The following is a 25,986-nucleotide window of genomic DNA, read 5'->3' on the forward strand; positions in this document are numbered from 1 at the left end:
TAATCTTCCTATTTAAGAAAAATCCACACATGCACAATCACCATTTAGTGAATATACTGTATATGCTGAGCATAGACTGGTTTGTTCCATTCATTACCTGTCGGTTCTATTCTTGGGAGCAGAGACAATCTGGCATGTTGTTATTAGGCCTTGTGGTGGAATTTCCTGCAGCGGCAGGACTGAGATACTACGTGGACAATAGCTGACTAATTCAAGTAAACAGAAAGTTCTGAAACTTGCTGAGAAAAGTGCTTCAAAAAGTCAGAATATACGAAACAACATTAGATGTATAACCATGGCTAAATAAAAATCTATTTGAATGGGACTAAAGGGAACACAAGTTATGTTTTTACTTCTCTGTGGTAAAATGACTATAATATCAGCATGGGTTTGATCAATATCAATGACCCAATGATTACTTCTCCAGGCCCCTGCTGAGATTTCTGGATATCAAAACAGTCACTTACTGTTGGCCAATCTCTCCACCCACTGGAGTTTAAGACACTCTGAATCCCCCCTATTGTGTACCATTATCTTCATGGTTTCAACTGCTCTGTGATGGATGATAAATCATCAATATGATGGTTATACAACCAGCATCAGAAGACATTTTACCACAACATTTTGCAACTTGATGTAGGACATGTCTGTTAAATACCTGTTTAGTGGACATGCTCCCATGGCTAATTCATTGATACAGCGAAAATGTGACTTCATTGTTTGTACGTGGGGTCAACAGCATCTGTCACAGGAGGGGTGGATGCTGTGCCAGTGTTGGTTGAGCATATGCTCTATCAATGGTGTTGCAGTCCCCAGTGGTGACAAGGTTGATAAATGTCACGGATTGCATGGGGCCAACTTACAATGTTGCTCTGAGTGCTCTCCTTTACATTTACTAAATCCTCTGGTGTATTGGTAGGACAAAATTTGAATGCAGGGGAACCATTTTGGTGACATGTATGTACAGTATTGTGAAAATCATCTTTTGGAGGAATTTCTGAAAATATTAATGCAGCTTATCACACACACAAATGCAGTACGAGTCCATGCTCTCACTTCTGGCACTGTATTGCCTACTTAGCTCTCTCTTCCTCACAGAAACCTTGTCATCATTTTATCTGGAGTCAGCTGTTTTCCTCTCTGGCTCCCAGTGTAATGACCTTTCTCTTCCAGCCAGAACAGAAGAGTCACTCCGCTTTTTCCATGTAGGCTGCTCACTCTCCTCTCTTTGCCTCACACCCTTGTTTTGTAATATTCCTCATGTAGGAATTTGCAGGATATTTTCTAACTGGCCTCATTGCCATTAACTAAGGGGGATGAACTTTGTCAGGTTTCAACAGAGATTCACCTCCTGCTTTCAAGCTGACATAACATTTTGGTAGGTGAACCCTGAGTGTGGGTCTTTTGGAAACAAAAAAATCAACACGCAAATGTATTGCATTATTCATTTGATTAACACCAGAGTAGACTGAAATGTGAAATGTGCAAAGCAATGCCATTCGGTTCATGAAAGAAACATTAATACATTATGAGATATGTACCCAGCTTATTTTTATTAGACAAGCATTTGAATGCAGGCTCATTTACAGACCAGATCAGTTGTGTCAACAACAGAATTAATGGGACCCCTTTCAGTTTTTGAATCTCAAAGTTTTGATGATCACTGTGAATAGGACACACGTTAATTCGCTGAGATGAGGGAGGGAAATAATTAACAGATAACTAAATTGGGAGCTGCATTTGTGTTTCATGTGTGTAGATAAAAAATGGCTATGGTGAAAGCATGTATTATTATTATTATATCGTTTTTATTTTGTTGACATTGCACAAACACATTTGTCCTGTAGAGGTCAGTGGCGCTGCAGAGTTGCGTTGACTCTGCCATAAAATTCTAAGTAGAAGAAGGAGGAGGAGGAGGAGCTGCGTGTTTGAAAGTGGCGGGCAGAAACAACATTGATCTCATGGATAATGTTGGTGTAAGAACTCGGGTAAAGGACAAAAGTTAGCCGAGTTAGCCGCAACAAGTAACGTTTTTATTGCAAGTGTCCTATGTTAGTGCTTTCTTTTATCAACCAGAATCTGCGAATGCAGTTGTCGTGATATTGAAACGTTGGCACTGGAGGAAACGTGAAAAGGTAACGTTAACGTCAACGTTTTGCTAATAACTGTAACGTTAAGTTAACGTTAGTTAGCTAACGTTAGATAACGGTAACCCGACGCCAACTTTAACTTAATTATTATCCGTCAGAGCTGAGTTGCAGACGATTCGTTTTCCCACCGGGATTGTTTTCAATCCAATAACGATTGCCCTTAACGTTAGACCGCTAACCATAAAGTTGGTAAGTTAACGTTAGCTTGCTTTGCAGTGCTCAGTTAACGTTACAGCTAACTGTCTCCTGGAGACCGATCGATTACAGTAAGATAGATAATCCAGCCTAAAAGTACATTTCTATAAAAACGATATCTTAGTTTTGATCAGTCTGAACGGACTATTGTATGTGACGGTATGATGTGATCCTCAGACACACTGTGGAGCTGCTGCCTGGATGGTGAATAATGGACCACCTCCTTGGACACACATGATGATTGAAATAGAAATGACGGCACTGCTGTGCGATAGTTTTAGTAAACCAACTACAAAGTGTCGGCGTTATGAAATGTGGTGACAGTTATCCACAGTAGTAGACACTTAAGTTGCGCGTCGAGGTAGTTGGAATAGCACATTGTAACTTCTGTTTTTGGGTAGATTGTCCCTCATTTCTATGGTATTATCGTGTACACTCTCGTAATTTGTCAGTATACACTGCTTTTTCAAAGAATAAAGTAATTGGATGTCCAGTTTTTACTATATAACACACAAGAGATTGGTGGGGTTTTTTTTATTCCTGGTGTGTTCTCTGAGCACCTTTTGAGGGGTGATGAGATATTACACTCAATTGATGTTCAGGTAATGCACATAAACCACACTAATGCACATGACAGCCAACCATTCTGTCATATTGTAGCAAGTTTAGTATTAACCATATATAGTGATGTTGCGGTTTGATTAATTTTTAACACTGCAAAAACTTTATCAGCTTTTGTTGGTATCGTATAATGAAAAGTCAACTTTAACTATTGGGTTTTTTAGATTTCTGTCGGCAAATTTGTCTCTAAATCCTCCTGAATTTATGCAATACACGTTTGTTCATTATTCATGTCAACACGGAATAAAAATGGCCTTATCTTGATGATGGGAATCACTGTATTTTGTCAATATTGTTTAATTTTAGCATTGTCTTTTATTGCAAATGAAGGTTTATCAAAGTCTTCTGTCCATTTAAAATATACTGACTGATCTTAACATATTATTGGACTGATTTCTTGGCGTCATTATGATTACCTCTTCTTTATCTTTTATTACCAGGTATATATTGAAGTCTTCCAACATGACAAATGATGATAAGGTGATCCCTGTGCGGGTTGCCTTACGATGTCGCCCGTTGGTACCTAAAGAAATCAGCGAGGGATGTCAGTGCTGTCTCACTTTTGTGCCTGGGGAGCCACAGGTCTGTGCTCAACAACAGTTTAGGGAAATATTTATTGTCTGTTATAGTAGTGTTTTGTACCAAGTCCATTATATCCATGTTGGCATGATGTGTTTTTTTTAAATCTCATATAACTCTACACTACGCAGTATGTGTAAAAATGTAAAAAAAAAAAAAATTTGACGTTTATCTACGTTTCCAGGTGATCGTTGGCACAGAGAAAGCGTTCACCTATGATTATGTATTCGATCCCACTGCTGAACAAGAAGAAGTCTTCAATACGGCTGTGTCCTCCTTATTGTGTGGACTTTTCAAAGGTGTCTGTATCTTTTCAAATTATGATTTGTTGAATTCAGTTAACTCAATTATTTATTCCGTTCTGTAAGTATGTTTTTACCCTCTCCCTCGGATGTGGCAGTGCAGGTTCTGTAACATTAAGAACTGTTTGGCTTAGAAAACTCCTCAGTGAGGACTGTACTTTTCATCTGCTGCACATAAATGAAAATCAGATAAGATACATTGGAAAACTCTAGTTAAAAAGCTAAGATGTTAAATAATTATAAAATATTTGTTCTCTTTTTGTCTTATCTTTTGAATAATTATACATCCTCATTAAACTGTCCTTTTTTTGTAGGCTACCATGCTACAGTTCTTGCATACGGACAGACAGGGTCAGGAAAGACCTTCTCCATGGGAGGAACATACACATCAGCTCAAGAAAATGATCCTTCAGTCGGAGTTATTCCACGGGTTATTAGAAGGATCTTTGAGGAAAGGGAGAAAAGGACAGACTGTGAATTCTGTCTGACAGTATCTTACCTGGAGGTTGGTGGACATGTTTACACTCTGTAGATTCTTTTTAGAAATGTATTGTGCTCCTTGGCATCCAGCAAGGTTGTTTAATTGCTCAGTAACCTTTTTAAGTATCCAGTTAAACCTTTTTCTTTTTGATTGTAGATCTATAATGAGGATATATTGGACTTGCTGTGTGCATCTAAAGACAAACCTGCCCTCAGCATTCGGGAAGACCCTAAAGATGGCATTAAGGTGGGTGACTGACATATTGTGGCGTATCTTGGAAGCTTAAAGTAGATAGAACGATACACCTCACTAAACTGCATCTGTGTCTAAATCTGTACCTTGGTGAGACCTTTTTTAAATTATGTTTAAATATAAAATGGCATGCCAGCTTGTGTTTTTATTAAAAACATCCTCTTTTCCAGATTGTGGGTTTGACTGAGAGGCAGGTGTTCTCTGCTCATGAGATGGTGGGTTGCCTGGAGCTTGGGAATTCAGCTCGCACTGTGGGTTCCACAGCGATGAACGCCGCTTCTTCACGCTCACATGCTATCTTCACCATCACCCTGGAGCAGCGCAGAGGGACGGACAAGTGAGTGTTGTGGTGTTTTCTCTTATCGTTTTGGCTAATAGTGGTTGTAATTAGTATAGATTAGGGTGTTTTGAATGCTATTGCAATTTTAGTTGGAATTATCATTTATATCATCTCATTTTCATTGGAAAAACATAGAGTTTTGTTGGGGAATCGGACAAAAAGATGTTTCGTTAGAGCATGATGTGTAGGCCAGGACATCTCTGCAGCACGACAATATTTATTCTAAAATGTTTTTTGACACAGATATTGTGCGTCATGTGCTTTTGAAAGTTGCACTAGGCCATATTGCCATTTTGATAAAATGTCAATGAATTGCTCAATCAAGTAAAGAAATAAACAGAAATGTTTTACACAGATATTTATAGGGACAACTGAATTACTAGACATAGTAATTTTAATGTAACGTTTATTTTGTAGAAACAGTTTTTGCATTGGGCTGTAGCAGGTATTCCCAAGCTTTTTCAGCTTGAGACTCAAAAAAGAAATTTGGTGTCTCTGCAGGACCCACACTTTTAAAACTACATTATGAATTGCCATAACATCTACATTTACATTTATAAACGAATAATATAGAACGCAATTTGTGAGTGTAACGTGCTCAGTCTGATCGCCCTTTTGCTTTTTTTGGTCGTAAATAAAACTTCCAGCCCCGAGTCCATTTCCACCTTGTTTTAGCAGCGATTCCACAGACAGATGGGACACCACAGGGAAGTGAAGGTAGAGAGAGACAGAACTGTAAACAGCAGTTTCTGCGTAGGTTCCCCTGCTGATTTCAAGTGACAACTATGAATGAACTTATTAATAAATGTAAATAAATAATGCTTTGTTTGTGATGATAGTTTAGATTTAACAGCCATCGCTTCTGAATTGTCCATTCTGCTCCAGGCACTGTGGATTTTTGATGCGTTCAGTGAGTTTTCCCCTTCCCACTGCAACAGCAGGCTCTCTGTGTTCCAGGACTTCCTGATTTACAAATTAAGCATAGCATTGATATGCATTTTACTCTACCAACTGGCCACCCAATAAAGACAGGTCTGCGACCCATTTTGGGAAAGACTGGGCTATAGTTATATTATCAGATTTGTATACTGGAACTTTAAAAAAAAGTTCTCTATCCTCATTGTCTTTAGATGGTGAAGCCAACAGGAACACTTGGATGTTTTGTAAAAGGATAAACTACAGTAAATTAGTTGGAACTGTTCTATCGAAAATACGATATGTAAATAACACATTTTCAGCTACTCAGAAAAACATTAGGCCGTTAAAATGGAATGGGGGGGGGGAAGTGGTTGTAGAGACCAAATAGTGTTTAGTTGTAACTGATTTTAGTATTTATGCTGCTGTATGAAGATACCATATGATATTGCCCCTGAGCTAGGTTAGGGTGTATGTGCAGGTCCACATTCTGTGGCACACTAAGCAACATTGTGAAAACACTTCTACAAGCTGGATATTTGTGTAATCTTTTGTTGCAGAGTCGACTCAGTTGTTTCAAAATTGCACCTTGTGGATCTGGCTGGTTCAGAAAGGCAAAAGAAAACCAAAGCGGAGGGAGATCGGTTAAAGGAAGGTAAACAGAATGGTTTTCTTTAGATTTGCTCGGTTAACCGTTGTCAACACTTTAATTTGTGATTCTCACAATGATATTTTTGTAGTGCAACATTTCTGTTTTGTCTTTTTTATGTTATACAAATGTCCTTTGAATAACAGCATTCCTGTTTTGATGCAATTCATTTTCAGGCATCAGCATCAATCGCGGCCTTTTGTCTTTGGGTAATGTGATCAGTGCCTTGGGGGATGAAAGCAAGAAAAACACCTTTGTTCCTTACAGAGACTCCAAGCTGACCCGCCTGCTACAGGGTAAGCTTTGATTTAGATGTCCAGAAGCTACATAATGGTCATCAGGGCAGCCTCAGATGTAACATAGTAAATGACTGCACTGTTGAGAACTGTTTTCTGTTTGTTCCATCAGATTCTTTGGGAGGCAATAGCCACACTTTGATGATTGCATGCGTGAGTCCTGCAGACTCAAATATGGAGGAGACCATCAACACACTACGATATGCTGACAGAGCTCGCAAGATTAAAAACAAACCCATAGTCAATGTTGACCCCAGAGCTGCAGAAATGAACCGTTTGAAACAACAGGTACAGAAAGGGGGGGTCATCATCTCTTTTGTGGAGCTGACCTCACAATCAGATCTTAAAGAGGTGGTATTATGCTCATTTTCAGGTTCAAAATCTTATTTAGGGGTTGTACCAGAACAGGTTTACATGGTTTAATTTTGAAAAAACACCAAATTTTTCTCATACTGCACATTGCTGCAGCTCCTCTTTTCACCCTATGTGTTGTACGCTCCACTCTTGAGCTACAGAGTGATGCATCTTACTTGTACAAAATCTTTGTTGGGAGTTGCACATGTGCAGTTCCCAGGTAAGGACTACTAGCCAATCAGAAGCAGAGAAGGGCGGGTCGTAAGAAACAAGGTAGTGTGATCCAAATCAAAGCCGCTTCAGACTGAGACCGTAACCTAGCAGATGGTATAAGTTACTCACAAGTCCACAACCACACGGCGTCATTGTTCCACATCTTACAATCAGGACTAAACGTTGAGCTGTTGCCGGTGTTCTGATGATCTATGCTGCCTTGTCGAAAAATGCTACCATAGCGCAAATCGATAGACTCGACTCTACTCGGCCCTGCTCCGTTTTCCATTGCATATAGTACCCAGAGATGGTACGTAGCTTGTCGTCATAGCGACGGCACACACAACTGCCGCGACTTAACTTCAATGCGACACACACACTAGCGATCCACACAGCTTTCTCTTTTTTAAGTTAAAACGTTTCAACATTCCTCAGAATGTAAAGACAGATAAGCGGTATGAAAACCTTCCAGCTGTGTTTTCCTCTGCCGTTGTTGCTGCAGCGGTCTGTGTGACGGCGGGAGCAGAGGGCTCTGTGAGCGGGCGGCTGGCCGCTCCTCCCGCGGGTTGGCACAGGCTTCCCCCGCAGCCACTTGCGGAGCTCCTCAACTCTGAAAATATTCAAGCACATTTTTGTTCCGCTATCACTTCTCGTAAAACTGTCAATATTGGAAATCTTCACAGCTGATTTCTCACCTCAAAACTTCTCAGAAGTAGATTTAGTGATGAAATTCCATACGAAAACTGTAAAATATAAAACTTTCTGTTGCTGGCCTCTGTCTGGTGCAGCAGTGATGATGCAGTGAATAGTGAATATTCTCTCTGACCAATCAGCAGTCTGTCTGTTTTCACGTTACATTTTAGTATCCCTCAGCTGGCTTGGAACCTCAACGAAGGTGAGGTGATACGAAAAAAAGTACCTGGAAGCAGGTACAGGTGCAACATTTCTACAACGGAAAATCAAACAAAGGCGAGTCGAGCCAAAGGGCCTCCGCTCAGACTAGCTTGGTTTGAGGGCGTGCTTGACCCCACAAACTGCTTGGCAAGCTTTATGACGTGTTTTCATTGTGACATCACAAGTAAAGGAAGTGAAGGACTGGACTACAAACGAGCTGTTTTCAAGCAGTTCAGAGCAGAGCTTTCTGTGGGAGATAGGAACTCCCTTTGGGTTGGACTTTGGGCTTTTCACTTTGCAAACCTGTTACATGCACAAAAAAGATATATAACTCAATAAAGGAGAGGGGAAAAGGCCAAAAAGCATAATACCACCTCTTTTAAAATGCCATTGCCTTATCTAAAAATGCTAAGTTAAATCCACTTCAGTAACATGTTCGATTCATACACTTGTTTAGGTTCAGGAGCTGCAGGTGATGCTGCTGCATGCCCGTGGAGGAGTAGCTCCGGCGCTCTCTGGGTAAGACAAAATCTCCCAATAAACCGGTGTCCCACCAGGATGTCAGATTAATGCTTCCCAGGGTACAAATAGCCCATAACAAAAGGTCATGGGTCATTCCCTCTGTTACAGGCCAGAGTCAGCGGAGGAGGTGACTAAGCTGTTGGAAAGAAACCGCTCTCTGCAGTTCGAGAACAGTAAACTAAGCAGGGAGCTGAGTGAGGCAGCTGGACAGACTGCCTTCATGTTTGAGAAGATCATAATGGTGAGCCAGACCTTAAAAGCATTTACTAATCCCTCCTCCAAAGTCATTGTTTAAATCTGGTGGGAAAACTGTTACCAGGAGTAATGAAGTGTTAGGTTGTACCCATGGGTAGAAAAAGGCTAAGACCAATATAAAATTTGTATGATAATGAAACATGTAATTGGTTAAAAAAAAATACCTGATCTACATGTTAATCACGTGGTGTTTATTTTATAGACAGAACAAGCAAATGAGAAACTACAGAGCAAACTGGAACAACTGCGGCACCATGCAGCGTAAGTTTACAAAGGCATCAAGCCAGGAGGGCTTCAGGGTGGGTCTGACAAAGCTTAAAGAGGACACAGAATATTTAATCTATTGTTACAAGCTGTGTTTGGTTTTTAGTGGCAGTTTTGTTCATCATTTCAGCTAATTCTTGTAGACCACTGCCACACATACTAAGGCTCACTCTTCACTCTTTATTTACCTGTATTTCAGATGTACAGTGGATCTTGAGAAAGTGTTGGAGACACTGGAGGATCAGGAGCTGAAGGAGAACGTTGAGGTGATGAGGAACCTGCAGGACATCATCTTGGAGCTCAAGGTACTCAAGTCATCTTACATTATAATCAACCAAACAGTGTACAGTAGTAGTGCTGAGATTTATACTGGGCATTAGTTTTGACTTTTTAAAGCCATGATTGGATAATTTAAATAAAAGTAATCTGACAAATGTTTGTATCTTTTTATTTTTTTTTAATCAAAACTTTTGTAGTAACAGATGTTATTGTTTACTGTTCTGTTTTTTTGTAAGAATGAGAGCGCAGGCATCGCTGCCTCTATCGACGCTATGGCTGTAGGAGAAGATGGGCATGACCTGTCTGGGAATGGCAGTAAAAATGCAGCAGATGAGTCCCCATCGGTACGTTTACTATGTTGTTAATGTTTACATTAGATGATTGTTAATATCAAAGAAGAAAGAATATCTTTCTCCCCAGCAGTTATTGTTTTTCTGAACCAAGTGTAAATGAAGATGATTCCCCCCTCTTGCACATTAAACAGGATGCCACTGCCATTGGTGGTAAGGAGTCACCGGAGGCTTTTACTGCCCATCATGCACTGCGGCAGGCTCAACTTTCCAAGGAATTGATTGAGCTGAACAAAGTGTTGAGCCTGAAGGAAGCTTTTGTGAGGAAAATGTGCCAGAATGACACCCAGTTGGAGCCGATGCAATCAGAGCACCAAGTAAGAGGATTTTATATCCATTTATGACAATAATATTAAAATCCTTTAACTTTCAGTTATATTATTTGATTTTGTATAAATTTGTAGATCTTTATCAATTCTAATATGAAAAGAGTAAATCTGTTTTGATTAATTTATTGTGCCATCGTTAACATGAGCGGTGTTGTTAAGACTTTTGATACTGATGATGGGATAGTGGATAAGACACACGCCTTTGGTGTGAGAGACCCCGGGTTTGAATCCACTGTGACACCAACGTGTCCCTGATCAAGACACTTAAGCCCTCATTGCTCCAGAGGCGTGTGACCTCTGACATGTATAGCAATTGTAAGTCGCTTTGGATAAAAGCGTCAGCTAAATGAATAAATGTAATGATACTAGATTCCTGTGAGCGATGAAATGGTCTTTATGTGTTATGTTATGATCAATTATGAGCCATATTTATTTTATTGTTAAGAAATTATGGTGAAGTTTTAATCTTCTGGGTATTTTGTCATACAGAAAAATGTATACACTCTAGAGTCTGCAGTGGATTCGCTGCAGAAGGAGAAAGAGGAACTCGTTTTGGCACTTCAGTCTGCAAAGAAAGACACTAACCAGGCTAAGTATGAACTATTTTTTTTGGGGGGGGGGGGGGCTGTGGTTTGGTTTTGCCTATAGTAATATTTTTGCTAAGTAATAAAGGTAATTAGTTTAGACAAGACAGTAAAGTAATCTTAAAAACCTCTGCACTTTCTTTTTCACCTTCACCTTCATCTGATAAACTATCTTCTAGGCTTAGTGAGCAGCGGAGGAAGAGACTGCAGGAGCTTGAGGGCCAGCTCAGCGACATGAAGAAGAAGCTCCTTGAGCAGTCCAAACTGCTGAAACTCAAAGAGTCCTCTGTTCAGAAAGTTGACAAGCTCAATCAGGAGATACAGGTAACTAGTGATTTTCTAACTTGTGAGGGGTGCTTTATGTACGCATGTACAGTAAATCTGTATGACTGTTTTCATACCATAGTTATTAGTTACCATAGTTAGAGCTTTACTTTTTTAGCCTAAAAGAAAATAATTTTATATGAATTTCACATAGGTGTCATGCCATCTTGTGGCCCCATCACTCATGACCAGTGTTGGGCAAGCTACTTGGAAAATGTAGTGAGATTAGCTACTAGCTACTCTACATTAAATGAAGGTTCACTATACCAAAGCTACCCCCCCAGTGAAATGTAGCAAGCTAAGCTACAGCAATGTGGCTGTAGCTTAGCTTAGTTACATCTAAGACGCACGCGCGCACGCACGCACGCACGGTTTATATTGAACTAACTTCATTCCACAGTAGCAATTGAAGAAAGACTAAAAATTTGCGTGTGTGTGCGAGAGACAGCTAAATCAGACACACAGAAACTCTCCTATGTATTTCCTCATGCAACAAACGGAGAACCACTGTTGTTTGTATAAAGCTACTTATCTCTTAAGCTACTTAAGCTAATTATCACATTATTAATTAATTATATATTTTTTTATTGTTTGTGAATTTGTGCTCTGGCACCATTGCCACCTAATCATTCATGGCAATGGGCGAGAGAGAGAAAGAGAGAGATCTCTCATCTCATGGAAACAAGTTTCTGCCACTATATGTCAAAGTAGTACCACCAAGCTACTGAGAAATGTAGTTAAACTAGTAACGATGCTACTGCCCAACACTGCTCATAACTAATTATTATAAAAGACAAAGTGTGTCACATTTGGGAAATGTAGGTTTTTGTGCTATAAACTACATAAAGATGCATATAAAAAATACAGTATTTAGATCTTACATGTATTGAAATAGCCTGCTGAGGTTTTCAGAGTTGTATTCGAACAGCTGAAGCTATATGTACATGAACAAATGTTACTGTCGTAATGATGCATCATTGAATGAGGTAGATCATTCCTGTGTCAAAGCCATCTCAATAATATTAAAAATGTACTTGTTAATTTATTCTGTTGCTACATATGAAACAAGTAACAGTGACATTAGTCTTTGATCTATGTAGTCATTCACTTGAGTGTACAGAACATCTATCATCATCTATCAGGGAGGTGAAATATAAAATCTTGTTCTACTTTTATCACATGGCATAATCATGTGAACTGAATCGGCATCGAGTAATATACTGCTAATATATTATAATCCTAAATGTTACACTTGTAAGCCACAAATGCCAAATCTAAGCCCAGTAACACTGTGTTCTCACAGGCAATGAAGACCCAGCGTACACAGCTGATGAGGCAGATGAGGGAGGACTCTGAGAAGTTCAGAAACTGGAAGAGCATGAAGGACAGGGAGGTGCTGCAGCTGAAGGAGAAGGTATGGGAAGATTAAGTTCTTCTTAAGACGCTGCAGGATGTTTTCTCTTGCTACTAAATCCTTTCTTCCTTATACTCATTAATTGAGGTTGTCTGACTTCATCAACCCCATAAACCCTGTTTATTTTCTCTGTTTTACAGGATCGTAAACGCCAGTATGAGTTAATTAAACTTGAGAGGGATTACCAGAAACAGGCCAATGTTCTGCGTCGTAAAACTGAGGAGGTGAGGCTTTTGGTGCAATTTCATTTATGTAATCTATAATAAGAAAATGTGCTGGATTTAATGTTTTCAACATATATAATGTAGCAAGTTCTTACCGTATATTGTATTTTAAATTTGTGTCACTAATTTGCACTTACAATTAGGGATGCACCAAAATTTTTTTTCCATTAAATCGCCTGTTTTTTACCATTGCATAAATTAAATAGTCAAAATGTGCTATTTATTCAGGATTTAGAGAGACTATGGTGGGTGGGTCTGAGGCCCAAGAGGGTCTGGTAAAGTAAATTGTGTATCCATTTACTTTTAATGGACACATGTAATATGTTTTATACTTTCTGTGAATATAATCCAATTAATTTACATTCAGTATAGACACCTTATTTTCAAAACCGGACGTTGTCACATGTTTATCCCCGCCCTAAATTCATTAAAGTCTGACCCAATTGGATAAATAGTGTTGTATGTCGTTCATGAAGGCTTCATAGCCTCTCTTCAGGTAGGACTCTCATACTGCAACACTTGTCTTTGTAAAGGGAGAAAATGACAGGATAAAGTCAATGACCTGCCTATCAGCTCGCACTGGTCTGTTTCAGTTACCATAAAGGCTTGAATACGTGTGCACTCCAAATTTAGGTGCAGCTAGCTTAATGGCCTTCTCAGAAAAAGTGACAAACACAGATGTGCTAAGAGACAATTTTTTCTTGCTAATTTCGGCTTCCGAGCATTCGTTGCATCTCTTCTTACAATTAATCTCAAAGTGCAATATGACCAAGTGCGATGTCCAAGAAGCTGTCATTTTTTGATGAAGGAATGAAATATGTGATATTATAATGAAGTACTGTAGTGCTGCAGAGATACCTGGCCTACAAATCTTGTTCTCCAGATGTAAGAAAACATGTTTGTTTGGTAGAGACCCCAACAAATGTCACATCATCATGACTTCAATAGTTTTCTAAGTGAAAATGAAAACTGTGATGTACAAATTATCTTTCCTGCTAATCGTGAATCAACAGGCTGCGGCTGCAAACAAGCGGTTGAAAGATGCCCTACAGAAGAGGAGTGAGGTAGCAGAGAAGCGCAAAGATACCCATAACAGAGGAATGGAGGGAGCTTCTGCAAGAGTTAAGGTAGTAAAACTTATTCATACAACAACCTGTATTTGTGTGTAAAATTATTACTGACCCGTTGGCGACTTTATTTCTAAAACATGATGCTATGATTTATGCACATAAATGGTCTTAAAATGACTAACATTGTTTATCACAATTATTGCTGGGAAAATATATTGTATAACAAAAGTACGTAGTTATCGTGACGGGCCTAATCAGAGGGTGATAACTAAAAAATTACATTATTACCTCAATGGAATTTCAGCCAATAATTACATTAGATGATACAGAATAGGCTGCGTACTAGGGACGCCACCTGGTTAGGTTACATAGATCCACCAGTAAGAATTGTAATCAATAGCCGGTATGGTTACGCAGACTTATGGAGTTTGTTTGATTTGTAGTGAATTGTTGTGAACCAGCTAAAAGCGACTGTTAATTGTATATAAAGGTAGCGCCTAGTTAGCTGTGCATCTGATAATGAGTTGAATTCTTGCACACTTTGAGGCTCAAAGCCTTTATAAGTAGATTATCTTCACATCAGCCGTAGGGGGGAGGATGAATGAGGCCACAGGATTGTTGTCCAGTTTAATGTTAAAGATGTACAGCTTTTCAGTTCAATAGGTCAATAGCTTTAGGTAACCATTAATTAATCCAACAGTATGTACAGTTATTCTAATGATTTTTGTACCCTATAAATGCTTGTCAAAAAGGAGATACGGCTTCACATTAATTAGTCTATATATTAAATACATTGTGGTTTAAAGTTCAAAAGATATAAGAATGTTTAAGACCAATTCTGATGTTTATATTTGAGGATTTTAAAATCTGATATATTGGCTGATATTCCTTATTATTCTTTTCAGAAACACATAACATAAACAAACATTATCCCTAAAATTTGTTATGTGTAGTTATAAGAACTCACCAAGATAACATGACACAATGCAGTTTAAAAATAAACTTTTGTATTTCTTATAAATAGTACTTTGAACAAAAGCACAGCTAGTTATGTCAGCTGTACTTTTGTTCAAAGCTGCTGTTTTGTGGAGTTGCAGATTGCCCTCTGATGGACAAACTATGAAAAGACAACACTCATAACATGATTGAAGGATCCGTCTTCCCTGTTTCTGTTTTTTTTTTTTTTTTTTAATTTTTATTATTATTTCTCAGCTGTTATAAACACAGATAAAGGTTTTTCTGCAATGACCTCATATCGGCCGATAATATGGGCACACCGATTTATTGGGTCAAATGTATCTGTGTGTTTAAGAATACAGACTATTCTGAGAATGTGATCACTGATGTTCCTGAACAAAAGTCAACAGTGTTTGTTCATATGTAAATGTACTGAAATGGGATCCACATTAGATAACGAGAATGTTGCCGTCTTAACTCTGTGACTGTATTCATTTGATCAGACGTGGCTTCTCAATGAAGTGGAGGTGATGGTCAGCACAGAGGAGGCCCGGAGACACCTCAAAGATCTGCTGGAGGACAGAAAGGTCTTGGCTCAGGAGATCAGCCACCTCAAACAGCAGATGGAGGCAGGGGATCGACCTGCTGCCAAAATCAGGGTGAGATGTAAATTCTTTACTGTTGAACATGCACACTTAAGCACAACATTGAGAACAAGTGAGACAGCTGGTGCACCAGCAAGGTAGAAATGTTACAAAGAATTGATCCTTTGCTTTGTTGGTTACCCTCCCCTGCAGCGTCGGACACTGATCATCTCTGAGCTAGAGAGCCAGGGGGCGCTGGAAACGCCTCTGACCAAACAGGTGGAGAACCTGGAGACAGAGATGGCCCTCAGGTGAGTCTGACAAAGCTGCTCAGCATTGATCTTAACACTTGACTGGCATTCATCATAGTCTGCCTCCACATTGGTGGAATCACCTTCCAGTCAATAGCTGAGCCATTGTGCTACTTATCTACACAACAGTTAATGATGCACAAAAATGCACTGAGATTTTTAACAGCTTCCTTCAGGTCACTGCTGTAAACATTTTTCAAACGACTATCAGTTTTAAGACTAAAAGGATCTTTTTTTTTACGTCATTGCAGGAATTGTTAAGATTTGCAGAGTGATTTCTATGTTAACAGGAATGCCCAGATAGCTGACCTTCAGCAAAAAGTTGTTGTTGCAGACAGTGAGGGTCGTTTGAAACAGCGTATAGATGGTATCACAAGCATCGTTGAGGCCAAGTGTGCGCTTAAAGTCCTGATGTCTGAGGTGAGCAAATGCTAATATTTTATTTTATATCCACACCTATGTGTTAAATTAGTAATAGTACATTAATGTGTTGCTGTTTGTTTTCCCTTTTTTATTTAGCTGGTGTCTGCTAAAACAGCCAATGCCAAGCTGGAGAGCGAAATCAAACAGGAGAAAGGAAATGCGCAAGATTTAAGGAAGATGCTGGCCGACGAGAGAAATGTGATGTCAACCATGGACATGGAGCACCAGCAGCAGTTGGTGGAACTAGAGCAGAGGCATCAAGAGAAGGTGCTTTCACTCGTATACCAATATTCAGCTCTTTTTAGAGACATGTATATTTATGTAATGTTCTGTATTATATTTTCTTTTGTACAGGTCCTTTACTTCCTTAACCAGCTACAGAACAAGCCCTTATGTGGAGAGTCAGATGGAACAAAGCAGAAAGATGAGGGGAATTCAAAGGAGAAGGAGCTTCTCCAGCGCCTCAAAGTTCAGGTCTGTCTCCACTAGCTGAAGAATGTTTGATCAACCTCTAAGTCTGCATTTCTCCCCGTTTTAGGAGAAATCATGCAGATTAATCACAATCATGTGCTCATCTGTAATATCATTTTAGGAAAATGACCTTGAAAAGCTACAAGAGTTAAGTGAGCAGAACCAGAAACTGTTGGAGGAGAATGAGCAGTACAGACAGGTAACTTTCATCTGTTTTTATTTTGCATTTAAATGTTAAGTTGAATTTTCAATTATGAATACCATACTCTAGTGTATTGTATTTCGCTCCGGGGTAGAGCAGGTCGTACACTAACCAGTAGGTTTGTGGTTGGATCCCCTGCTCCCCCAGTCTACATGTCGAAGTATCCTTGTGCAAGACACTGAACCCCAAATCGCTCCCAGTCGCTGTGCCATCGGTGTGTGAATGTTAATTACGTTCTGATGTGTAGTTGGCACCTTAGTCTCTGTCCTCAGTGTATGAATGTGTGTGAATGTGATGTTGTGTAAAGCACTTTAAGTGGTCGCAAAGACTAGACAGGCACTGTACAAATACTTTTACCATTTACCACAGTGATGAGCAGGGACTTAAGGCCAGGAATAGAATTTTTGTTTTTTTTAAAGCTGACTGTAATGTTTAGATGACTAATTCATTTTATTTTTAAATAGTTGTAATTTAATGACATTGACCATGACCGCATGAAAACAATTGATCATGGAAGTGAATAGATGTGTAAAAATGTGGTGCTTTTATCTTTACTTCCGCTGTGTGACTGGCTTTGTTATTCCCTCCACAGAAACTGTCATTGGTCCACCTGGCAAGTGGAAAGAAAATCCTTGCGTCTACGACCAACAATGAAAAGAGTGCAGATGACTCGTTTGAGTACATTCCTCCAAAGGTAAGTTGTTGCAGATTTACAGAATTACCGTGTAACTCTGGCACCACACACGGGTGGGATGTGCAATCGATATTGAACAGCAACTATGTTAAGTGTGCTTACCTCGACAACCCAGTTATATTCTAATGTTAACATATCCTTACCAGGATCCTTACATGCTTGCTTGAGTTCCCATCTCCCACAGAAAACACTGCTGTGAACTGCTTGAAAACAGCTCGTTTGTTGTCCAGCCGCTTCCCTTTCATCCTTGTGACGAGACAGGGATGAAAGCTAAATGCGCCTCATATAAGGCTTGCCAAGCGGCTACTCCGACATGCCCTCAAAAACACAGGTGGAAAACCACTGCGCTGCAGCACACACCTCCTCTCCCTTCCAAACACTAGCTACCTTCCAGGCAGTCGATGGATAAACTTGTTACTGGGATGTAGAGACAGAGCTAAGTTAAAACTTTATGGATGAAAGATACTTTTGTTACAGATTAATAACCACTCACCACTCTGAAACTCTTGCTCCAGTCTATGTTGCCAAGCTGGTCGGCAATAGGGCTGGGCGGTATATCGGTATATGAGGTATACAAATATAACTTCAAAAGAGATATGAGATATTACAATACCGTTTATAACAATATAATTTGATGTTGAGTTAATTATTATGTTTCTGTAAAGTCCTGCCAGCCTGTGCAAATAGTAAAAACATACCTGCTAAAACCTAAATCTCAAAGTAACTCAGAATGCCTTATTAGCTGCACTGCATTATTCAGTTAGTTTTACATTTTGAATTGTCTCACGGCCACCCCATTAATCATAAAAGGTGCAAAAAAAAAAAAAAAATGACTAGATGCAGAAAATTGACCGTTTAATGCTCCAAGTGTTGATATATTACGGCATTGAAGATTTCTTAAAAAATCATGTTAAAATATCTCGATCTTGTGAAGCCAATATCATGTCTTGTCTCATAAACTAAGTGTCTCGTCACACCCTCATTAATTAGCATTAGATCCTGGCCGATCCTGTCAGTGTGCCAGAGATTTAAATAATCAAAGAAGTTACGCTGCCTAAATGCATACACCATCTCTCTTAATGCGGAGACCCTATTTCACCCAACTGCAGCCCATCCACTATTATCAGAATGTTCATTCATCAACAATGTGCCTGAAGGCTGGAAACTAATGACAGTTGCACTGTGCTATGTGCTACTTTGCGCCCGGTGTAAATGGGGCCCTATGTATTTATTTTTTAATATAGATTTAATATTTCAAGTGACTTACAGGACTATGGCTTCATAAATACCCTGTAGAAATGTAACCAGTGTGTTGATCTTCCTTTGCGTGTGTTCTCTACAAACGAAAGCCTAAAGGGAAGCGCTTAACCACAGCTAAAGCACCACTGAATATGGCCATCAACATTGAAGAGCTGATATCTCCCAGTGAGGATGAGAATGAGGACGAAGAGGACGACTGGCAGCCTGAGAAACCTGAAAAGGGACGCAGAACAAAAAAAACAAAAGCAACAGGGGTAAGACTGGGATTAGGATTGGTGTCATCTTCAAACTGCTAATTTGTGTATTAAACCAGTAAGCATAGACCCTGATTGTCCGCAGTGCTCACTGAAAGATCATGAAGAATGAGCAAAAACCAATCATATCTAGCATATTAAATCAGCTTACTAATGAAAAAGACCATCTCATTTCATTATAAAAAGTCACATCATTCACTGGAATATGCACTAGATAAGTGAAAAGCAGAGGAACCATCCAAAGTAAACCTTTTGTCCAGAGAGTTAAAAAGGAGCTGCAAATACTTTTCAGGATAGTTGGGTTACATGTCCTGATGCACAGTTGTTTCTCTTTCTTTAGTGTGCTTGTAAAGGGCGCTGTATCAACAAGCAGTGCAGATGCCGCAAAGGAAAGATGACCTGTGGGGAGAACTGTCAGTGTGATCAGGAAAAATGTCGAAATATGGCTACCAAGGTCCCTGCTGAGGTAAGTTACCAGATGAAATCTTTTATTCGAAACATCTAATCCTTCAGATGTTGTCAGACATCTGCTGCTGACTGGTCTTAATTTGGGAAACAAATGGCTTGCTGGTGTAGGCATATTTAACCGTTAACACACTCTAGCACATAGGTTCTTTACACCTGCACACCTCTTGAGAAACACAATAGCCTGTCTTAGGTAGGATTATTTTTGAATAGACTGCAGTAATTGCAAAAAAGATCCAACAAATTTCACTGTTTCATGCGACTAAAATTTGTTTGTATATCAGACTTTTAAGAATCTGTGCTTAAACATCTCCAGGTTGTCGGGATGTGTTTTGAACACCTCATTGAACTTTATGGCATGTTCATGTAATACAGTATAGGCTCATCAGAGCAATTTGTTCCCCTTTTTTGTTAATAAATTCCCATTTTAAAACCACTTGCTTATGGAATCCATGAAGCACCCCAACTGTCACAGGGAGGATATTTTTGAGGACTACTTCTGCGTTCCCTCGCAATATCTTTTGCATTCTTGCAATACTTTTCTTCCTCCATTCCGTCCAAGCCATAGCTGTGTCTATTTTCACTCAGCTGATCGTGCGCAACGCCGCAGTATGGATCAGGTTATTGAATTTTACTTTGAACAAGGCGTGTGAGTAATGCGATTACGCAAACCTGCTAATACTCCCCCATCTTTTCTGGAAAAAAGAGCAGGAGAAGGTCCTTCTCTTCCCGTCATCAACCGTGGCCAATATTACTACAATTACTGCTTTGTGCTTGTTGTGGACGTCCCAGAAACATCGGAAAAACCAAACGCCGGCATGTTTAGGTCCATGAAATCATCTAGAGGCGCGCTGTGACTTTCACTGCCTGCTCCATCAATTGCGTCTGGATGTCTGCCGCTTCCAGTGCTGAGGCTGAGGCTGACCATTGCCCTTTTTGATGACCTGTTAGGATCAGTGCCAGGATATCACGGATGGACACCAACTTCAGGTGTTCCATTTCAGCTGCAGAGCGCCTGCCAATCTGTCTCTGAGTGATAGTTTCATAATTTGTAAAATACGTCCGCGACGTCTAGACAGTCTCAATGCTGATAGGCTTTCGCAACATAGCTGAATTTCTCGCTCGAGTTGAATACACATATTCGCACCGCCCAGCCAGAACTCACATCTGTTCATGTCTTTGCATTGACTATGAATGTAATTATGCCACACGAAATGCTTGCTTCGCCTTGTATGTGAACTCACCATCTGGCTCCTAAGCAACAGGAAATCAGACTGTTGTGCCCACATCTTTACAGAGAGCTGCTCCATCAACATCCCGGATCAAGCACTAGGCAGGCGCACCGTATTCCGAGCTGTCAAATTGCAAGACTCCAGCAAGATGAGGAGGCAGACTTTGTTACGCCTGGTGCTCAAACACAGTCCACTTTGAAAGTGTTAAAGTAAAATTCAATAACCTGATCCATACCGGGGCGTTGCACGAGGTGCAGCTAAGTGGAAATAGACACACCTATGGCTCAGAAGAAATGGAAGAAGAAAGTATTGCGAGAAAACACAAAAGTACTCCTGAAAAATATTCTCTCTGTGACCCTTTGGTCACTGCTCCATGTTGTAAATAGGACTAAAAGCATTCTTTTTATCTTCCAGGTGAGTTTGAATTTCTCCATGCACTCAGTATAGCTAATGCTAACGGAAGAGCAGATTTCAGTAAAACTATGTTTTGGTGTTTACAGGCGCTGCCTGTCCTCTCTGCCTCATCGTTTCTTCGAGGGCGGGGCTTAGCGCTCAGCATCTCCTGCACACATGCAGAGACAGTTACCGTCAGTCAGTTACTGTATGTTCAGCAGCACGGAGCTGTCAAGTTGTAACCTGTTTGATAGTGGACAATTCACAGAACATGTATTGCAACAATCGTCCCCTATTAAATAGTATTTCACTATTTCTTTTATTTGTTTTTATAGAATTTTATTCATCCACCACATGATTACACACACTTTCCGATAACTTTATGTGCTTATATTGTAAAACACGGAATCTGGCAGCAAATTAATATGGATTTCATAGAGCCGTAGCCATGGTCTCGTCCCCCAATATTTGAATGTAGCATAACTGTATCCAGCTCCATCAGGAGGAAGTAACTTTAGCGGTAAAAATGTCTTAAGAGGAACGGAGAAGGTGACTAGCCTAAACAGGCAGAAATGAGTGTGCCTCGTCTATGACGACACCACGTATCTGTAACACGCCCGCTCTGCGACACTGGTAGCTTCGGGGGGTCGACCACCCCACCTGAAAAAGAAATCCTAGGGGCAACACTGATTATTCCAAATTTCTCTTCTTTAGTTACTTCTAATAAACTAGTCGACCATGTAAGGGGGCCTGTGGTTACGTAGATAGAAACGGCTCATTCTAAGATGATAAAAATATAACTGTTCATTATGTAATGTCTTTATACACCACTGAAAAGTTATGTATATTACATTACATTTCTGTCAATAGATCATCTTAAATATTACACACTGGACACATCTTTGATAAGAATACCTTTATATGCTTTGTTGAAAACATGAGATTATTTTATGGAAGTACAGTGCAGAATAATAAGCCTTGTTCTCAATTTTGGACTTTGTACTTATTTCAGGATGCAAGTCTCACAGAAAGTGTTTCCAGAGACTCTGTGTCTCTTCAAGATCCCACATCTTTCAGCCCTGACAACACCACATTCTTTAAGCCGCCATCTTGTACACCCACTAAGAAGGTAAGGTGGCTCCTTCTGAAGACTTAGCAGTACAAAAAGTTAATCATCCGTATGGTGGCCTCCACAATGCCGAAGATGCTGCATGAAGATTATTCCTGTTCATTTAAGCAAACGCTGCTAATCCACAATACCTCAAACAAGAGCCTGACCACTTAAAACTGTTAGGATTGTAAATATGTATTGTGGCATATAGTATCGTGCCTATGCTTGTTCCCATTGGATCTTTAAAGGATGTAATGCAGAACTAACACCAGTGTACTAATATGTACTATTTTAGGTGCTAAAAGAAATCGGAGACATAGGACATGCCACTGCAGACCTAAAGTTGGTCAGAAAACCTGTGCTGCCAGAGGAAGAGGAGGAGGAGGAGGAGGAGGATGATCAGCAGGGAGACAGAACAACAGTCAGCTTCCTGAAGAAGAAGAAAAGAATCCTGACGAGTTTTCAGAACAGCTTTTTCTCTGGATGCACCCCAATCAGAGAGGAATCTTAATCTGAGCGTGGTAGGGCTTTTTACATCAGGTCCATATCCATATGTGTTTGGTTAAATGTTTTGTCAACGTGTTTTCAGTCTTTATTTTAAATGTGACTAAACTGTTGTGTACTGTAACTTGAAAGTAGCTGTTGATTCTAAAACGCTTTTGTATTTTAAGCAAACAGAAGGACTGTGAATAATTAATCGTTTACTGGAAATCACAATGAGATGAACTGCCTGTACATAATATTTTAGTTTTTCGTGTTCCATGATATTTCTAATAAAGTAAGACTAAATTTACTTTGCTAATTTGAAGTCCCGCACACTGTCTCTGAAATATTTACATTTCATTTCAATTATTCATTTGATTACAAAGTTTTGGTCTGTCGGACCATCGTTAGGTACATGGGCAGCATCATTTTCACATACAGTATACAGGGAAGCAGATTTGGGATCTGGATCTGCAAGGACAGAGTCACAGGGTGACCTGTGCCTGAGTCTTTGCCTTGGTGCTTGTTCAGTTTTTGACAGCACATGCCTTTAAAAATCTCTGAGGAGTGTTATGACGACCTTAATTGGCTTGTATGAAGAAATTTATTTTAGCTGTACTGGTTGTGAAATCAATTTATAAACATATCTATGCCCTGCAACTGACAAATTGCATTTCTTTTCATATAGCAATGTCATAATGACAGCATTTTGTGAGTTAATGCAAGATGGGTGGCAACGTTAGTGATCATTTACAGTACTTATTCCCCCCTAGGCAATTTGCATCTTTGTCACCTTTTTCACCCGAGCTGCTTCAGTCATCCAATTCGAGGACTACAGAGATTGGATTGACCAATGATCCGTAAACTTGCTCAAAACGTATGCGTCACAGGCATTAAAAATATTAGAAATATACCAATAAATCATGTCAGTCTACATCAATGTAACATCGTGCGGAGCAACACTTTTCGCTGCTTTTAGGATCGAGACTGAAGTCTTACAGTCAAATCTTGTCTTTAAACAAACTTCTTCTTTTTATGTCTAAATGTGTATCGGGGTTTTATCTCACTGTCATGAGTTTATGGAAAATAAATGTCATTTATTAGTCTTTTATGATCGTTTTACTTTTGACTCTTGGTGGCAGTTAGTATTTAGTGTACAGTTGGGTTTTTTTATATTTAATTAAAGCTAGAACAGAGTGCTCTTTAGGTGTTGCAACATTTTTTGTTGACCCCTGAGTTTTGCTCCTGTACCCCAGCCCTCTCTATTGCTTTCACCCCCAGATTTCCCTCGGATCCCCCTTGACCCTCTGGCCTCACCGCCTTTTAAAAATATCCTGTGCAAAGGGCCGACCCCTCCAAGCAGTATTACTGTTGAATCTGCAAATACATTTTTTTTTTTTTTTTTAGCTCGGAAGCTCATAGACCCTGACTATGACCCTCACTGAGAGATCATGAAGGGTGAAAACAAATCATATCCAGGATATTAAACCAGCCTACTAATGAAACAGAGTTAGAGGGGTCATTTGTGAGGTTCTGTCCAGCCTCCTGTGAAGTTTCTATCTTTCCTTCTGGTCCTGTCTGAGTTGACCTGATAATAGTTGTCTGAAATTAGACATACCTGACCAGGGGGCACATGTTGGTTTGTGGGCAGTTTGTATTAATTGAAATTAATACAAACTGCGATGTGAGAATCATTGAGAACTTGGTGGGATATAGTAATCTCTATTGTTTAACAGCATCACAACTTGTAGCCTGAATCTTTTTGGAGGGGATTGGAGGAAAAGATTGATACACACTGCTCTTTTATTATAGTGATAGGATAATCTTAAACGGAATTGTGCTTTTGGTAAGGGGTAGTTTTGCCCCATACTGAGTTACGCTGTTTTAGAATTGAATAGCTGTATTTAGTAGTACACACATTTTTCTCGCAAATCTCTCAAACGTTCAGAACAAAATAAACAGACTCCTTTGTTTGTTTGTTTTTTTTAAATACAAAGCAGTTTGTTGTGATGCTTAAAAAGATATATATTCTGATTTTTTTTTTCCCCTTTCCATCCATTGTCTGAAATGTTTGAATGTATTTAGATCCCATCCAGCGCACAGGATCTTAACTAGCTTTTCTGTTATGAGGCTTTACTGTCACACTAGTAGTTCATTACATTTCAGTGATTGCTCTTTCTATGTTCCACATTGTTTAAAGTATCTGATGAATAAAATGGTGCAATTTCAACTAAGCGGTGTCTGACTATAATTTAATTGTTTAATTATGTTTTTAGAGAACAACTTTATTTTGGAAACAAATTAATTGTTGAAGTAATTTTATCAAACAAAAATGCCAATTCTAGCTTCTCAAATGTTTAATGATTTGCTGGTGTTCTGTTTTATAATTGTTGGAATTTAACGTCTTTGTGATTTTGGAGATTTGTGATGGGAATTTCATGCCAGTGCCTGACCAATACTGGGTTTTAAAAAATATCTCTGATACAATACTTTATATCGATCGCCATTTCTGACAAGGATTCTTGAAACTTGATTATTAAAGATTTATGACCAAGAAATGTACGGAGACAATTTGCAGTTGAAAATAAACTTCAGTCAGTCCAATTTTGTTTGTTACTGAGTGATATGTGGGGGCAAAGAACCTACATTGCTTCCATACTCTTTGTAAGGGGTGTGACATGAGAACTTGTGATATGGGGGTTGACACAGTTTTTGATAAATCCCACTGAAGGTCTCACAAGGTGTTGACATTTCTGGCTTTCAACTTTCACTACCCAGCATGTGCTTTATTTTGGAACAAAATCTTTCCACATGGTGACATTTCAAATCACTGCCAATTCTTCTCTACAACTCCCCAAACATTTTCATCTGATCAACAGCAGACAACATTGCTCTGAGCATTTTAGACCATGATGCCAAAGAACTATTGTTTGAATTTCTTTATGGAGTTTTTCTATTGAAGTGTGTTCAGACAAACAACAATAAACGACTTACCAAAAAGGGACAAGGAGGAGGAATACATGGGTAACATATTATAGATTCAAGGAAGAAAAAAATACACAGGATGAGTGAAATATTCATTTCACTGATCCTGTGCATCACATTTCTGGAAATGAGCGGTCGCTTCCATTTGAGAACAATTCATTCGGGTGTTAGAGCTGAGCAGGCAAATGCTTTGTTTAGGATTTTAGAAATAGTTGTAAGAGCCCTTCTTGTGTACAGTGGGGCTCACCAATAGAGGGCGATAGAGGTCAGAATACATCTTTAAGGCCTAATGACTAGCCTTAGTA

At 39.4% G+C, this 25,986-nt stretch overlaps 1 protein-coding gene across 2 annotated transcripts; it reads left to right on the forward strand.

Annotated features, from left to right (window-relative positions):
- The first annotated feature begins 1,925 nt into the window (after positions 1–1,925).
- kif4 (kinesin family member 4) lies at positions 1,926–24,926 on the forward strand. Of its 2 annotated transcripts, none has more exons than XM_046039906.1 (31): positions 1,926–2,135; positions 3,407–3,548; positions 3,730–3,844; positions 4,162–4,352; positions 4,485–4,574; positions 4,751–4,917; positions 6,396–6,490; positions 6,661–6,780; positions 6,893–7,068; positions 8,699–8,760; positions 8,872–9,004; positions 9,221–9,279; positions 9,482–9,587; positions 9,798–9,905; positions 10,046–10,228; positions 10,730–10,833; positions 11,004–11,148; positions 12,452–12,562; positions 12,703–12,786; positions 13,800–13,913; positions 15,317–15,472; positions 15,611–15,708; positions 15,999–16,128; positions 16,228–16,398; positions 16,486–16,605; positions 16,724–16,801; positions 17,397–17,498; positions 18,848–19,012; positions 19,353–19,478; positions 22,115–22,231; positions 22,509–24,926. In XM_046039906.1, exons 2-31 carry the CDS (start codon positions 3,429–3,431, stop codon positions 22,722–22,724), a joined length of 3,762 nt encoding a protein of 1,253 aa, XP_045895862.1. In that variant the 5' UTR covers positions 1,926–2,135; positions 3,407–3,428; the 3' UTR covers positions 22,725–24,926. The 2 variants fall into 2 exon arrangements, with proteins under 2 accessions (XP_045895862.1, XP_045895863.1); XM_046039907.1 differs by lacking the exon at positions 1,926–2,135 and adding an exon at positions 2,216–2,339.
- The last annotated feature ends 1,060 nt before the right edge of the window (positions 24,927–25,986 follow it).

Source organism: Micropterus dolomieu, linkage group LG23 (assembly GCF_021292245.1).
Source record: "Micropterus dolomieu isolate WLL.071019.BEF.003 ecotype Adirondacks linkage group LG23, ASM2129224v1, whole genome shotgun sequence".
NCBI classification, from domain to species: domain Eukaryota; kingdom Metazoa; phylum Chordata; class Actinopteri; order Centrarchiformes; family Centrarchidae; genus Micropterus; species Micropterus dolomieu.